Source organism: Hemicordylus capensis, chromosome 14 (genome assembly GCF_027244095.1).
Source record: "Hemicordylus capensis ecotype Gifberg chromosome 14, rHemCap1.1.pri, whole genome shotgun sequence".
NCBI lineage: Eukaryota > Metazoa > Chordata > Lepidosauria > Squamata > Cordylidae > Hemicordylus > Hemicordylus capensis.
Genome location: NC_069670.1, coordinates 19,759,611 through 19,775,119, shown reverse-complemented (window position 1 = coordinate 19,775,119; position 15,509 = coordinate 19,759,611). Strand labels below are relative to the sequence as shown.

Sequence of the window (15,509 nt, the reverse complement as noted above, 5' to 3'; positions counted from 1 at the left end):
GGAGAGAGTGGACACAGATAAATTGTTCTCCCTCTCTCACAATGACAGAACCAGGGGTCATCCCATGAAACTGAAGACCTGGAAATTTAGGACTAACAAAAAGAAGTACACTACTTTTACATACAGCACATAATTAATCTATGGAATTCTCTGCCACAGGATGTAGTGAGGGCCGCTAGCTTGGCTGGCTTTAAAAGAGGCTTAGACAAATTCATGGAGGGCAGGTCTCTCAAGGGCTGCCAGTTGGAGGGCTATAGGCCACCTCCAGCCTCAAAGGCAGGATGCCTCTGAGTCCCACTTGCAGGGGAGCAACAGCAGGAGAGAGGGCGTGCACATACCTCTTGCCTGTGGGCTTCTTGGAGGCATCTGGTGCACCACTGTGTGAAACAGGTTGTTGGACTAGATGGGCTTTGTGCCTTGGGCCTGATCCAGCAGGGCTCTTCTTATGTTCTAAGGCAATCAAGCAAGCCGCCTTTAGAAACCTTATCATGTGATGTTTCCAAAGCCTCCTTCATCAGCATAAGTTACAGTCCCAGACATTGAGCTGGGTCTCACGATCGGTGAGACCTGGTTTGGGACGGTGAGAGGAGAGGAAGCCCTGAGTGGCCGGATCGGCTGCCCACATGATTGCTGGCTCCGTGGCGGACCCAGCGGGGGCTGGGGGTAGTGGGGCCCAATCGGCCCCCGCAAGCTCCAGCATGCCCTGTGTGAGTGCCTTTTCGCCTCCCCTCCAGGGGTCTCCTCGTGAGTAGGTGCGGCATGAAGCTGGGTTGCAGCTACTCACAAGCTAGAAAACCAGGTTTGCGGAGTGCTCGCTCTGCAAACCTGGTTTTGAGGCAGGGGTTCTTGAGCAGGTTACCCGCTCTAGAACCACCGGGCTCGCAGCCAAGCCTGGAGGTTCTCATGATCTGCAAAAATGGGCTAGTCTCCCCTAGCCCGATTTTTGCAGATCATGGAAATAGCCCCAGTGTCTCCTCTCTCCCCCCTCTTCTTTAGTCCTACATGATTCTCACTCCCTGTTATCCAACCCCTGGATAGTCCAAAGGCTTTCACAGAAGTCTTCCAAACCCTTCTCATAAGAACACAGGAAGCTGCCTTCTACTGAGTCAGACCCCGGTCCTTCTAGCTCAGAATTGTCTTCACTGACTGGCATCAGCTCTCCAGCTAGATGTTTTCCCAGGCCTACCTAGAGATGCTGCCAGGGACTGAACCTGGGACCTTCTGCATGCAAAGCAGATGCTCTTCTTCTGAGCTGTGGGCATATCTTGCATTGCTCCCATGTAATTTCCCATCCAGATGCAAACCAAGGTGAGCCCTGCTTAGCAAAGGAGAGAATTCATGCCCACTACTACAAGACAAGTTCTCCTCATTCTCAAAATCCTCTTTTCCACATCTCAGCATCCAAGGATGCCGCTTACCTCTGGGATCTCCCTCATGGGTATTTGATCTGCAGGTTGTTCTACATTTCCTGGGCGGGGAAAAGAAACAGAAAAGGATAACTCACACCTGAACAATGACTGGATATAATGCACTCTATTTTACAAACGCATTACCTTGGGCAAGATGCATTCTGATGATCAGGGCAAAAGCCAGGATTAAGAGGAGGATGAAAAAACGGCGGATCCCCAAATATAACATAGAAGCACAGTTTCCTGTTAAAGGAGAGGGAGAGAGAGAAAGGGTGGTCAGCAACTAGACTGCCTTTTGGGTGAATTGAATGCAGAGTACGGGAACAAGCAGCCAAGGCCTTTCCGTGGCTGTATTCTGTACCATCAAGATATTCTTTTATGGTAGAAAATCAAAGTGTTTTTATTTGGTTGTGGCTGAAACCTCTTGACCAAAGTGCTTCCTGTCCTGTGAAAGGATGAGTGCCTTTAGGAAGCATGAGGGAGATGCTTTACCTTCTCTGGCCTTCCATGGTGCCTCATTTTCTTGTATCTAGACTTCTGTATCTAGACACCTGTATCTAGACTTCTGCTGCAGAAAGCATTCATATATCTCATTGTTCGTTGCACTTTTTCTTCCTGCTCCTTAACTCCCCAGGGTGGTTTCCTAGACAGTTCTGCATATAGCAAAAGCTCCTAGTCCTTAAATTCCACGTTCCCTGTGGCCTTTCCCCCAATTTTCCTTTCCTGTCCCAATATACCCCTGTCAATGACCTTCACTCAATGACCTTCCCAATATACTCAGTGATCTCCAATTGTCATCCCAATATACTCATTGACCTTCAATGACCTTCACTCAATGACTTTCCATGGCTTCCCAATATAATCAATGACCTTCACTGGCCTTCCCAAAATACTCATTGACCTTCACTCAACGACCTTCAATGGCATCTCCAATATACTCATTGACCTTCAATGACCTTCACTCAATGACTAATGGCCTTCCCAATAAATTCAATAACCTTCAACAACCTTCATCCAATGATCTTCCCAATATAGCCCTGTCAATGACCTTTACTCCTCCATGCTCAACACCCTCACCCATCTGAAACCCACTACCTTCCTGATGTAACTTTGCCCTCTCTCTCTCTCCCTTGCTGTTCTTTAATGTTGGGTGCTGCATCCCAGAATAATGAAAGAGCTCTCTCTTCCTCCGCATTCCCTTTCAAACCTCCATTTCCCACAAAGCCTGTGTTCAGCTGGTCATTGGCTCCCATTCTGCACAAGTGGAAAACAGTAGCCCCAACCTACCCATGATGATAGGGTTTTGCCAATATAAATTCCCCCACAGATGCGGGACTCCATCATCCTGTACCTGTGTTTGTGGACACTGTCTGTGTGGACAGCACAGCACTGATGTTTCTGTTTTCTTGGATGGAGCAGGAGTAAGACATCCCTTGGGTCCATAACTCTGGAGGCATCAGCTTCAAACTCCAGATGCTGAAGACTCCTTCTCCATCGACCATGTCAGCGTCCTTCTGGTCCCGAGATGTCTCCCCACCAATATTCCAGGAGATTTCACCCCAGTCAAGGTGTGCATCAAAGACGAGGCAGAGTAGGGGGATACTGTGAATAAGCGGAGCCCCCGTCAAGGAGGACGGTGCCAGGATGGAGAGGCTAGGGGTTCCTAAAAGAGTGTTGAGAAAGATGATCAGAAATGGTATGGTAGGTTGTTCTCAGACCTTGTTTCTTAGATTTGGTGGGTAGGTTGGTCAAAAATACCCTTCGGCATGAGAAAAAGGTGTCTTGCACTCATGAAAGCAAAGCTGATGCTAGGATTCAAGAGGAAGCCCTATGCGGCACCCAGGTCCAACTGCACAGGGCACCCCTCCCAAGTTAATTGCTGGGCAACCCCCCTCCTTCACACAGGTCAGCGGGAACATCCCCTGAAACCCTTGCAGTGACACCAGATTCCCATTTAAAGTTGGGATGCCAGACTTAAGGGAGGAGCTGGTCTTGTGGTAGCAAGCATGAATTGTCTCCTTTGCTAAGCAAAATGCCCTGGTTTGCATTTGAATGGGAGACATGTGTGAGCACTGAGAGATATTTACCCTAAGGGATGGGAAGAGCATCAGAAGGTTCCCAGTTCCCTCCCTGGCAGCATCTCCAAGACAGGGCTGAGAGAGACTCCTGCCTTTAACTTGTGTGGTGCTTAAAACACACACAAAACAAACTGAATATCACACTGTTTTGCTGTTCTGTGGCTAGTTGCAACTTCCACCTTCTTCCTGATCAGGCTGCTGGATACAAGCCTACTGTAAGCTGCTGGATAATTTCAGATTGTTTGGGGCCCCCAGGATGTCCCATTGCAACCATCTCCCTTTAAGGCAAAAGCTGTCTGGACAGAAAACAACCCACCCCTCGATTTCTTGGAGGCAACAACCTGTCATGAGGGGTGCTGAGGTGGCAGAGCATTTGCTCAAGAGAGCTTTCACTGCTTAGCTCTATGGAGGCACACCTAGCACACGGATGTGCTGCGTTTCCTTGGGAAGGCGACTGGCACATATGTGCCACATGCGCGGTTATGTGTATGTGTATGCATGTGTGTGTTGCTTACAACCTGTTTCTCCTGAAAGTGTCTGAACTTGTATTTTTGAGCTGATATTATGGTAAAGTTATCTGAAAGATGGGTGTCAGATGTTTGGACAGGGGGCACAATTTCAGTGCTTGCCCCAGGCGCTCTTTTCCCTAGATACGCCTCTGCCTGCATGGCTCTTGCCACTGTTCTTGGGGGTTCAGGAGTTGGCCCAATCAGGTAGGCCCTCAGCTGGTGGTGCCCTAACTGGCCAACCCCGGGCACTGGTTGCCCTTGAAGGTTGCTGCCTGCTTTACTTTTGCACTAAGAGAAGAGGGCTGGGCTGGTGGTAGCAAGCATGACTTGTCCCCTTAGCTAAGCAGGGTCTGCCCTGGTTGCATATAAAGGGAGACTAGAAATGTGAGCAATGGAAGATATTCCCCTCAGGGGATGGAGCTGCTCTGGGAAGAGCAGAAGGTCCCAAGTTCCCTCCCTGGCAGCATCTCCCAGATAGGGCTGAGAGAGACTCCTGCTTGCATCCTTGGAGAAGCCGCTGCCAGTCTGTAAAGACAATACTGAGCTAGATAGACCAATGGTCTGACTCGGTATATGGCAGCTTCATATGTTCCTAGGATCTTACGCAAGAAATGTGAGATGAAATCCAGTGTGGGTCTTCCACTGGTGCCGCCCCTCACACAAGCCAGAATCCAGAAAACCACCACAGAATATCCTCTTCAGAGTTCTGCGCATACTCTGGTACAAGCTCTTGCAGAAGCCTTTGTTCGAAGAAGCCAAGAGCGGCACAAGGAAGCAGCAATTGTTCCATACATGGTTGGGTGATGAGGACAACCTGAACCTGGCATCTAAATCTAATTCCTGGAGCCGCCAGGCAAATAGTCTCAATAGGGAGAGCCAGAATGGGGACATCGTTCAATGGCAGTGTACCTGCCTTCCATGCAGAAGTCCCTAGTTCAGTCCTCTAGGTAGGCCTGGGAAAGACCCCTGCCTAAAAATGCTGCCAGTCAGAGCAGGCTATACTCAGCTAGACTGACCCAGGGTCTGACTCTGCAGGAGGCAGTTTCCTGTTGTTTGAGGGTATTTCACAAGCATGGTGCCGCCATCGGAAAGGCCCTCTCTCCAGTCACAGAGACCACCTCACTCTGTCATTTTGCCTTGGGAGAAACAGGAATTTAAAAAATATATACTCATTTATTTTAAAGGCCTCCTGTAGAGCATTAGCTTGCTTTGTGTAAAGGTAAAGTGTTCCGTCAAGTCGATTTCGACTCCTGGCAACCGCAGAGCCCTGTGGTTGTCTTTGGTAGGAGGAGTTGACCATGGCCTCCTCCCGCGCAGTGTGAGATGTTGCCTTTCAGCATCTTCCTATATTGCTGCTGCCCGATATAGTCCCAGCAGGGATTCAAACTGGCAACCTTCTGCTTGTTAGTCAAGCATTTCCCCGCTGCGCCACTGAAGGTGTGCAGAGGACTAATTCAAAGCCTGCTTTCCCATGATTGCACCCTCCTCTTTGATTGAATTGTTTGGCTGATTATTGTTTGAGGCTTTATTGTGACTTCATCTAATCTTTTGTGTTTTAATTTGTGGGGTGGGTGGCACTTGCAAGCTGTCTGGAGCAGGTCTGCAGTTGAGTAGGAGAGACATTCAACAACAAACAACCACCATTTCCCAAACGTGCCGGGCTGCTCACCTCTGATGATGAGCCTCGTCCCGCTCAGGATTCTGAATGCTTTATTGATGGTTGTGGCACAATAATAAATCCCAGAGAGTTTTCTTTGTATATTCCTGAGGGTCAGAATAGCTTTACGGACCTTTGCTCCTGCTGTTCTCTCGTTGTAACTTGGTTCAATCATGCGCAGGCTTCTGTCCTGCTCCTCTTTGTACCACGTCGTTTTCCACACAGCATCTCCATCTGGAAGGTCACAGGTGATATTTCTGGTCTCTCCAGGAGATGCCTACACCTGGGTCAACTGCTGTGGTATTTCTGTGCCTCCCTGTGAATGAGCAGCTGTAAAGGAAAGCAAAGAAACTCCCGAGTGATCTAGTGCAAAACTAAGTGGAGGGAAAACATCTCTGCAGATTACATGATGCGTTCATGAGAGTGTGTTATCCCTGCCACCGTGTGGGTGAGCCTGGGACTGGTACAGCCCATGCAGACTGCCTGGCTGCCTGCTAGCGGTGCTGGGAAATCCTGCAGGGTGTGTGTGTGCCTGATTTCTCTGTTGGCATCTACAGCCATGCCATGCAGTGCTGAGCCATACACTGGGCGGCAGCCTCCGTGCCTGAACCATACCGTTTAATATTTACGAAGACAATTTTGTCATTTCATGCAGTTCAAAGTAAAGGCACATTTTCAAAAATGATTTTAAAAAGCATGGGTTGCCCCCCCGCCACCCAGCCCACCGACCCTGAGATCTTTGCACACATCAGCCAGATTTGTTCACCTTTCTTGAATACAGAGATATAGGAACATAGGGAGCTGCCGTATACTGAGTCAGACTTTTGGTCCATCTTGCTCAGTATTGTCTACACAGACTGGCAGCGGCTTCTCCAAGGTTGCAGGCATGAATCTCTCTCGGCCCTGTCTTGGAGAAGCTAGAGAGGGAACTTAGAATCTAGATGCTCTTCCCAGAGCGGCTCCATCTCTTAAGGGCTCTTACAGTGCTCACACATGTAGTCTCTCATTCAAATGCAAACCAGGGTGGACCCTGCTTAGCAAATTCATGCTTGCTACCACAGGACCAGCTCGCCTCCCTGCCTCACTGAAGAGCACATGGCAGAGATGCAGAATTGTCACCGCTAATAATGGATATTGATTTGAACTCTACCATCGAGCCTCTGAGAAACCACGGAAAGTCACCCCGTCACTCACATCCTCTGTCACAGGATTATTAAAGGTCAGCCTCACAGGGCTGTTGTGCAGAAAAAGCTTAAGATAAAGAATGGGGACCAAATCTTGGGGAAAGGATGCCAAACATGTCTTCCCAAACCACAACAAAAAGGTCTCATAGATCATTTCCTAACACCCCAGTTTGTACACTGAATGCCTTGTCAGAAAGCTTGATTCCATTTCTTTGGAATTCACTCTCAACTGAAAGTTTTTCAGATCACAAGATACCAAAAACGGAAAACAAATATATGTAAACTTGTTAAACTGTGAGGGAAATCTACACCCAAGAGTCATTCATGACAACCTTTGGCTTCACAGAAACTTGGTTTCACAAATTATTAATTCCTTGTTTAGTGAAAGAAAGGAAAGGTTGTGCCGTCGAGTAGTCAACTCCTGGCAACCACAGAGCCATATGGTTTTCTTGGTAGAATCCAGGATGGGTTGACCATTGCCTCCTCCCTCACAGTATGAGATGATGGCTTTCAGCACCTTCCTATATCACTGCTGCCTGATATAGGTGCTTCCCATAGTCTGGGAAACATACCAGCGGGGATTCGAACTGACAACCTCTTTGCTCTCTAGGCAAGTTGCTTCCCGCTGTGCCATTAGGTGGCTCTTGTTAAGTAAGAGAATCTAATTTACTTATAGAAATAATATATCCGAAACACTTTGAACTTCATAATCTGAACTTCATAACATTAATCCTTATGCTAATCATCATAATATGAAAAGGTACAGCCTGCCTGCAACCTCAGAGAAGCCGCTGCCAGTCTGTGAAGACAATACTGAGCTAGATAGGCCAATGGTCTGACTCAGTATATGGCAGCTTCCTATGTACATTATAATATGAAAAGAAGGTTCAGTGACCTATTCAACTGAACGTGTTTGTATTTCTCTAATCTGGAAGGATAGTATTAGGGTAGAGTACTTCTAAGGATGCATAGGGTTGTGTTGTAGAGAGCACACTTACTTGAAAGTAAGTCCTATTAGTTTCTGAGGACCTTACTTCTGAGTAAACATGGTTAGGACTGCACTGCAGAATACTTACTGTGCAGAAAAAGGAGAAGAATCCCAAGCAAGTGGGCACACATCACGTAGCCCCTTCAGCTTCTGAACTCTGACGCAGTCTGGCTGACTGAAAGATCTCTTCTTAGTTCAGTGTGCTGTGATGTCTGTCTTTTCCCAATTTCTATGCATACAAAAATACTGTCTTGCACAAACGAGGACCTTTGGAAGCCTCCTCAGTAGCTTCTCTTTCAAATCATGCAAGCAGAGAGATACGATACAATCCTTCCCAATTCTTCGTCAAAATATACTTAATCTACTTAAAAATGCTTAATTTACAGTACTTAACTTGGCATCCCAAAATTGAAAATCTGTGCTTTTCTGATGCCTAAAACCAGATTAACGGATGAGCTATCCTTTAGTGGCACACAAAACCTGCAAATACAGGAGGGGATGATGAAGAAAAGGAGCAGAAAACCCAAGACTTGGAAATCACAACTAATCCAGCTGAAGCAGAGTCACCTGCACTCTTGTGATGGCTGGTCTCTGATAACAAAACAGTGCGAGGAGTTCTGTGAAATGCTGGGGGCTGATTCCCGCTCTGTGGTTGCCTAGGACTGGAACCTCATTGGCCTTGCTGGCACACACACTGCACCTCTGACCACAGGGAGGTGCTTCTTGACAAGAAATGGGCATCAGAGGCCAAACCCTCTCATTTGAACCTGCAGGTTGTTGATGCTAGGAGCAGACTATTTCTTCTGGGATGTGGTTGCTGGCCAAGTATCTCCTCTTGTCCTCCCCAGGTAAGATTTCTTTTGCTTTAACCTGCCTCTGGAAATTAGGATCATTGAATTCTTCTGCAATCTGACAACTTGGGAGAAGTTGGCTGTGATTTAGATAAAACACTTGGCAGGAGCAGATGAGGGTGTTTTGGTTGCTTGAGTCGGATGATGTCCCTCCTACACACAGTGCCGTCTTCTGCAGCTGAAGTGGATGGTGAGTCAAAGGCTTGTATCGGAGGCTTCATTGATGAGTCGGAGGTTTGAGTCAGATGATGCATCTTCTGCAGATGACAGCAGCTCCTGGAGCCATTTCATTTATTTATTTAGATGTATTTATTTCTGTCTATGTAAACCACTTTGGGAACTTTTTTTGAAAAGTGGTATATAAATATTTGTTGCATTCAGTCTTCCAGTCCTGGTCTAGAACAGGGGTGGGCAAACTTGGCCCTCCAGCTCCAACTACAACTCCCATCATCCCCAGCCACCGTTTATTGAATGAATGGGGAATGAGGAAACTTTGCAACACGAAGGGGCTCAGTTAAAAGGAAGGGGAAAGGGGAATCAATAGGATCAGATCTCTTCAGGACGCTTGGCAGTTATTTAAAACCGTGATAAGAGAAGCTGAGAGAGAACACACACCACAGATTTTAAACGCTACAAACAGGTCCTAGGGGATGCCAGCATGGTTAACCACGCCTGTTCTAACCCAGAGAGAAATCTCTCTCCCTCTCTCGCAACACTAGAACCAGAGATCATCTCATGAAACTGAAGGTTGGGAAATTTAGGACCGACAAAAGAAAGTACTTTTTCACACAGCGCACAATTACTCTATGGCAGGGTTTCTTAACCTTGGGCCCCCAGATGTTGATGGACTACAAATCCCATCATACCCAGCCACAATGGACATGGCTGGGGATGATGGGAGTTGTAGTCCATCAACATCTGGGGGCCCAAGGTTCAGAAACCCTTATCTATGGAATTCTTTGCCATGGGATGTGGTGATGGCCACCAGCTTGAATGGCTTTAAAAGGAGCTTAGACAAATTCACGGAGGACAGGTCTATCAAGGGCTACTAGTCTGGTGGCTATAGGCCACTTCCAGCCTTAGAGGCAAGATGCCTCTGAATACCAGTTGTAAGGGAGCAACAGCAGGAGAGTGAGCATGCCTTCACGTCTGGCCTGTGGGCTTCTCAGAGGCATCTGGTAGGCCACTGTGGGAAACAGGATGCTGGACTGGATAGGCCTCCTTGGGCCTGATCCAGCAGGGCTGTTCTTATGTTTTTAACCAACAAAGTAAAGAAAGTGAGAAAAAATGAGGAAATTCCTTGTGTAAAGGAGTTTTTGTCCAGTTGCAAAGAACCAAAAGGAGCACAAGCTCTGGTAAAACACAGTTAGCTGAACATAAAGTGAGCAAAGATGGCATCTGAGGAGCATGTTGCTAGAAAGAGTGTTTGTTAGTTTGCACTTGGGTAGGAGATATAGTAAGGTGATCAACACTCACCTGTGACAATCAGTCGAACCCGCTCTGGATTCTGAATTCCACACTGTTGCCTGTGGCACAGTGGTGAACTCTGGAGACATTTCTTTGCACTTTGCTGAGGATCAGATCACCCCCTTGACTTGCATGGCTTCCTTCTGATACTGGATATTTAGCATGGCACTTTATTTTTTGGGATTTCGCACTTAGTTTTGTAGGCAGTTGCCTTGGTCCTGCTTGTACCTGGTTACACTTCATGCATGAGATCCATCTGGAATCTTGCAGTAAATATGTACAGGAGATGCTAGCATCTGTGACCACTGTTGTGGTGTTTCTGTATCTAGGGGTGTGTGAACTGGTTCGACTCGAACTGGGCTTCGAGTTGAACCAGAATGGTTTGACTGGTTTGAGCTCAAACTGAACTCTTAAAAGGGTTTGAGGTCGAGCTGGTCTGAGGTCGAGCTGAACTGGGCCCAGTTCGGATCAACCTGGTTCAACCCAGTTTGGGGATGCTTGCAAAGAGATCCTTTAAGGATCAGGGGAGCCTACTAGTTTGGAAAAGGGTGATTGGGGGGCAGGCAGTAACGTCACACACCGTAGTGGCAGCGGGCTGGTGGTGGCTCCCCTAGGCACTCCCCTAGGGGCAGCCCTCCCCCCCATCAGCTTGGGCCATCGGGAGCTCGATTCGGGGCTCTGTGCATGTGGGGAGGCCATTTGCATCACCACACAAATTTGCTGTTCAGACTGTATCTCCCTTTGAGTCAGCTGTTGAACAGCAAAGCAAAGAAACTCTTGCAGTGCTAAACTAAGTGGAGAGAAAACATACACAGGTTGCAATACATACCCTTACCTGGGAGGAAATCGGATTGAACTCAGTGGAAATTCTTTTGAGTGAACATGCGTAGGATTGCACTAAAAATGTTACATGAGGAGACACTGATGTAGCACTTATACGGAGTCAAACCATATAATGTCCAAAATGTACCTCTGGCTGCTGGCCATCGGCTTCATTATGTTCTGTCAAGGTAATCCCTTTTCATGGACTTTCGTAGCGGGAATTCTTCTGGAACCTTGTCTTCTCTTCCTGATCCAGTACTGACCCAAAAGGATTGACCAGGTTCCCTCAAAAAAGGCTTCCTGTTCAACAAAGGTTTGCCAGAAATTGTAGAACAACAAGGGTGTGTGTGATTAGTCTTTATTCATAGCCATGAAGTCACCGCACAAGCCAAGAATCTGGATTGCCCTGTGCACTGAAGTTGTCTTGCTCCAGAGTTTTATAGGTTACATACAATCAAGCAAATCAAAAACAAATCAGACCAGCTCTCCATACATATCTTTGTCATAAAAATAGATGTATTTTTAAAATAGATGTAAATAGATGTACTAACCCCTGCTAACTTGGCAAAGGGAATCTTAACATGGTGATTCTCTTTATTTAGCAGGGGGAGAGTAACTGGCCCTATCCACCCCCAGCATAGTACCTCCAGTGACTGTTGCTGGTATCTATCTTAAGTTTCTTTTTAGATTGTGAGCCCTTTGGTACAGGGATCCATCTTGTTCATTTGTTTTGCTCTGTGTAAACTGCCCTGAGCCATTTTTGGAGGAGCGGTATAGAAATTGAAGAGATGATGATGATGATGATGATGATGTATTCACACATTGCCAGCCAAACTTGGCACCTACTGTTGTTCTTCTCCTTGGCTTAGTTCTTATCGACCTGGGTGAATAAACAGATGTATTCACAAGGTGCCAACTCAATGAGGCACTGTTTGGTTCTCAGAGGCATCCTTTGTATTTACTATCTCTTTGGCTGAGAACCTCACATCTTTTTGACTTGAACAGCAACTTCATTCTGGCTTATCGGCCTTACACTCTTGTTGGAAGCCTGGATCAACTTTATACACTTATTGATTACTGATGAGCCTGTATTAGACAATTTCTCATCACTTTAACCTCAATCTTAGTGCTTTGTATCTGAGAAACTGGCTGCATTTAAATGCCCTCTTAGAAGAACTATGCTGTAACTTACATGAAATATTTGGCACGTTTCTTAACTGTGCATTGTTTCTCATGTTTCCATTACTGGGAACTTGACAAAATGTAGGAATTCCCAGACAGGGATGACCTTGCTTTCTAAAGACTTTTCATGGTAGGAGATGTTGAGGGGTGAAATATGGTCCTTCTCTGTTTATCTCCTCAGTGTTACATGCCCAGTTATTACTATATCAGACCGAGAGGCTCCTGTTTGTGGATACTGGGGGCACAGCTGAGATCTCGTGCACTTCTACAGATGTTATTGATGACAAAGGAATTTCATTCAGTTGGTACAGAAGACGAGATGGTGAAATAACACGTTTAACTGAGAATGGCTGTGACAAGACGTCTGGTAAATTTGTTTGCAAAGCGAAAGGACAGAAGGTGATGCTGGAAATCTCCCATCCTCAAAAGACTGATTCTGGTCTCTATTTCTGTAGCAGACAGCTCGATTTTTCAACAATGTCTTTCAGCAATGGGACTTCCCTGATTGTCGGAGGTAAGGAATCAGGGCGAAGCTATCAATGGCAAGTTTAAACATATTCTATTTCAGTCTTAAATGTATATCTGACTATTGCACTGGGGTGGAGAATCAGTCTTGTGGTAGGAAGCATGAATTGTCCCCTTTGCAAGGTGAAGCTTTGCAGTGGTAATTTGAACGACATATTTAAGCCTTCAACAGTCTTCAGCACCAGGGAATTGACCCGCTTCGGAGCTGCATAGCTTTGGCAATGCTGTATTATTCCCAGAGTATATGGATTCTAGGGATTTCCTTCTCCATGGCAGGCAGTTCTCACACATACTTCTAGCCACTGGTTTTTATGTGGTTTTAATATGCATGGCAAATACCAAAGGTTGCCCTGGTCAGGCAAATACTGAGCAAGAGGCCCCTGGAGGGCCTATTATGGCCCCAGCTGCTCAGCCCTGGCCTTCCCAGAGGCCCAATGCAAACTCACTGCTTCTCTCTTACTAGATGGTGGGGCGGGGTGTCCCATGATCCTCTGATTCCCCTCTGTTCCTGGAGCAAAGCTGGAAAATGGCAGCACCACCACAACTAAGTTCAGAAACTTGGTTGTATCTGAACCAGGGAAGCCTCCCTTTCTGAACTCTCTGCTTCCTTTTCCTCCTCAGACAGTTACACCCCGAGCACCTGGGTGATGCTTTTGCTCCCTTCAGCATCTAAGTCTCTGCACAGCAGCCATCTCGCTTGCGTGGTCCATGGAGCATCCAACTTGGTCCAGGTGTCCTGGAATATCTCTGGAGATCTCCAGCAAGAGGGACGGGTGCTTTTGGTGAAAAACAGCAGCGGCTCCTTAACCTTCATCAGTCTGCTTTCCGTCCCCATGGTGGACTCTCAGAACAGCAGGAAGCTCTACACCTGTGAAGTCCGGTTCAACTCTTCCAGCAAGAGTGTGAAGAAGAGTGCCCCGTTCCCTGCAGGTGAGGAGTTTTGCTTGGGATTCCACCATTGTAAAAACCCTTGTATGCCGTGTTAACATACAAGACCCGGAACAGCTCTTGCTTCAGTCAGGCCTGTCTTACAAATGTAACACCTGCATTGATCAGAATGCCAGTGTACATTACAAACACCTCTCCTCCCCATTTGTAAAGCACAGGTGTTCATAAGAGAGGCTAAAACCCAATTTAAGCCTCATCAGTGGAAGTTATTGGCTCTTTTGCTCTCCTTTCCCTGACTGGTGGGAAGCATCTGTCAACTCTCAAAGGTTCTATTTCCTTGGGAGGAAACAGCACTCTTGCTTTGTGTCTTATGAAGAGCCTGGTGTTGCACAAAAATGGTGTCTGCCCCAATAGCTCCGATGGCCCCCTCGGTGTCTGCTGAGCAGTCTGCCCCGCTGCCTTGTACTTAGCGAGTGAAACTGGGAGCAAGACAAAATTCTTCGTTTTTCAACAGATGTAAACTGCCATAAGTTGCTCTGAGCGGATGAGAGAGCAGACTACAAGCCCAATAAATCAAGAAAATCAGGAAATGGCGTCAGTGCCTAAAATCTTGCCTAGCGATTCTTGCAAATCAAATCAAATCAAATCTTGCAAATCAAATCAAGATTATTGCAAATCAATTCTTTCCTAAAGATTCTTGCAAGTCAAGTCAAATCAAATCAGATCTAGCAAATCAAATCAAATCAAATCAAGATCCCTGCAAATCAAATCTTGCCTAAAGATTCTTGCAAATCAATGCCTAAAATCAAGAAACAGCGTCCGTGCCTAGGTGAATAAACCTCTTTTCTTTCTTCCTTTTCAAGCTTCCTCTGTGGGTACAGCTTCCTCTGATCATAACTGCACAAGCTACAAGATACCCCTGGCTGTCATGGTCCTGCTGGCGTTGCTGCTGCTTCTCCTGAGCTTTCTTTGGATCCGGCTTGGCCCTTCCCGTCTAGGTAATGGAGACCAAACCATCATGGAGACCCAACCATACTCCTGTCCCTGTGGTGGCTTGCCGCCTGGGGATTAGCACTCTCATGAAAGAGCCAATCTACTGGGGAAGACCTTAGGCTCAAAAAACTCCAGTCTTCTGTCAGACTGTGCACTCGTGAGCGGAGCTAACCCCTCAAAGGGAGGTTTTGATCCTCATCCAAAGAGCTGCGTGCTGGGGGGGGGGGTGTCTAGCACTGGATCTGGCTTTCCTTGGGGTGGAATTTGTGATTTCTTTGCTTCTAGGCCAAGCTCTTGCACAGCCCTGGGTCATCATTGCACCCCACCTCACAGCCGGTCTTGCTGAAAATGGCCGCTATTGCTATGCTTCCAGTTGCCCCAGTCATAAGGCCAATGGGTGGTTCTCTCTTGTTGAGCTGCGTCCCTCTGCTGAAGTTGGAAGGGATCAAGGCAGAAGAGTGGAGTCACTGGCAGAGCAAGCCAAATGGCAGCCTGTGTCCTACCATGCCAGCAGCCCCACCAGTGACGTCCCGTGCACAATGACATCATGCTTGTGTGGGCATGCCCGGGTCTGGGCAAGCTCCCCAGAGCTCATTTCCATTGATGTAGAGCGGGGTTTCTTAACCGTGGGCCCCCAGATGTTGCTGGACTACAACTCCCAGAATCCCCAGCCAAGTCCATTGTGGCTGGGGATTCTGGGAGTTGTAGTCCAGCAACATCTGGGGGCCCAAGGTTAAGAAGCCCTGGTGTAGAGAAAGTGGGGGGGTGGGGGAGAAATGCACTCAGCCATCCAGTTTGCTGGCTGGGAATGCATTTGGGAGGACTAGGGCGGGGCCTTCACTGATTGGGCCGTGCCCATGTGTGCATGACATCTCCCCTTGGTGGCCCGGGTTCTTTGAACCCTATCGCTCAATGGTAGCTCTGCCCCTGAGTAGGGTTCTCTGTCAAGAGTGGTA

The 15,509-nt window shown here is 47.3% G+C and overlaps 2 protein-coding genes across 12 annotated transcripts in view; one reads left to right on the top strand and one right to left on the bottom strand.

Moving 5' to 3' along the window:
* LOC128337305 (uncharacterized) overlaps nucleotides 1–15,509 on the bottom strand; it is a 50,369-nt gene that overhangs the window by 27,222 nt on the left and 7,638 nt on the right. For 10 of the 11 annotated variants that reach the window (XR_008312232.1, XR_008312233.1, XR_008312228.1 and 7 more), the window contains exons 1-5: nucleotides 7,914–8,327; nucleotides 5,666–5,983; nucleotides 2,761–3,072; nucleotides 1,554–1,652; nucleotides 1,419–1,468 (exon numbers count right to left, since the gene is read on the bottom strand). Coding sequence is in view for 3 of the 11 variants with exons in the window: in XM_053278114.1 (XP_053134089.1) it covers nucleotides 1,419–1,468; nucleotides 1,554–1,652; nucleotides 2,761–3,072; nucleotides 5,666–5,828 (624 nt within the window). In the remaining 8 variants the exon portion in view is untranslated. Of the gene's footprint in view, nucleotides 1–1,418; nucleotides 1,469–1,553; nucleotides 1,653–2,760; nucleotides 3,073–5,665; nucleotides 5,984–7,913; nucleotides 8,328–15,509 lie in introns of those variants that run through there. The other variant, XM_053278113.1, reaches the window with a different exon arrangement.
* Nucleotides 8,618–14,632, top strand: LOC128337705 (uncharacterized). Its single transcript, XM_053278984.1, has 4 exons — nucleotides 8,618–8,673; nucleotides 12,329–12,661; nucleotides 13,294–13,602; nucleotides 14,424–14,632. Exons 1-4 carry the CDS (start codon nucleotides 8,634–8,636, stop codon nucleotides 14,630–14,632), a joined length of 891 nt encoding a protein of 296 aa, XP_053134959.1. The 5' UTR covers nucleotides 8,618–8,633.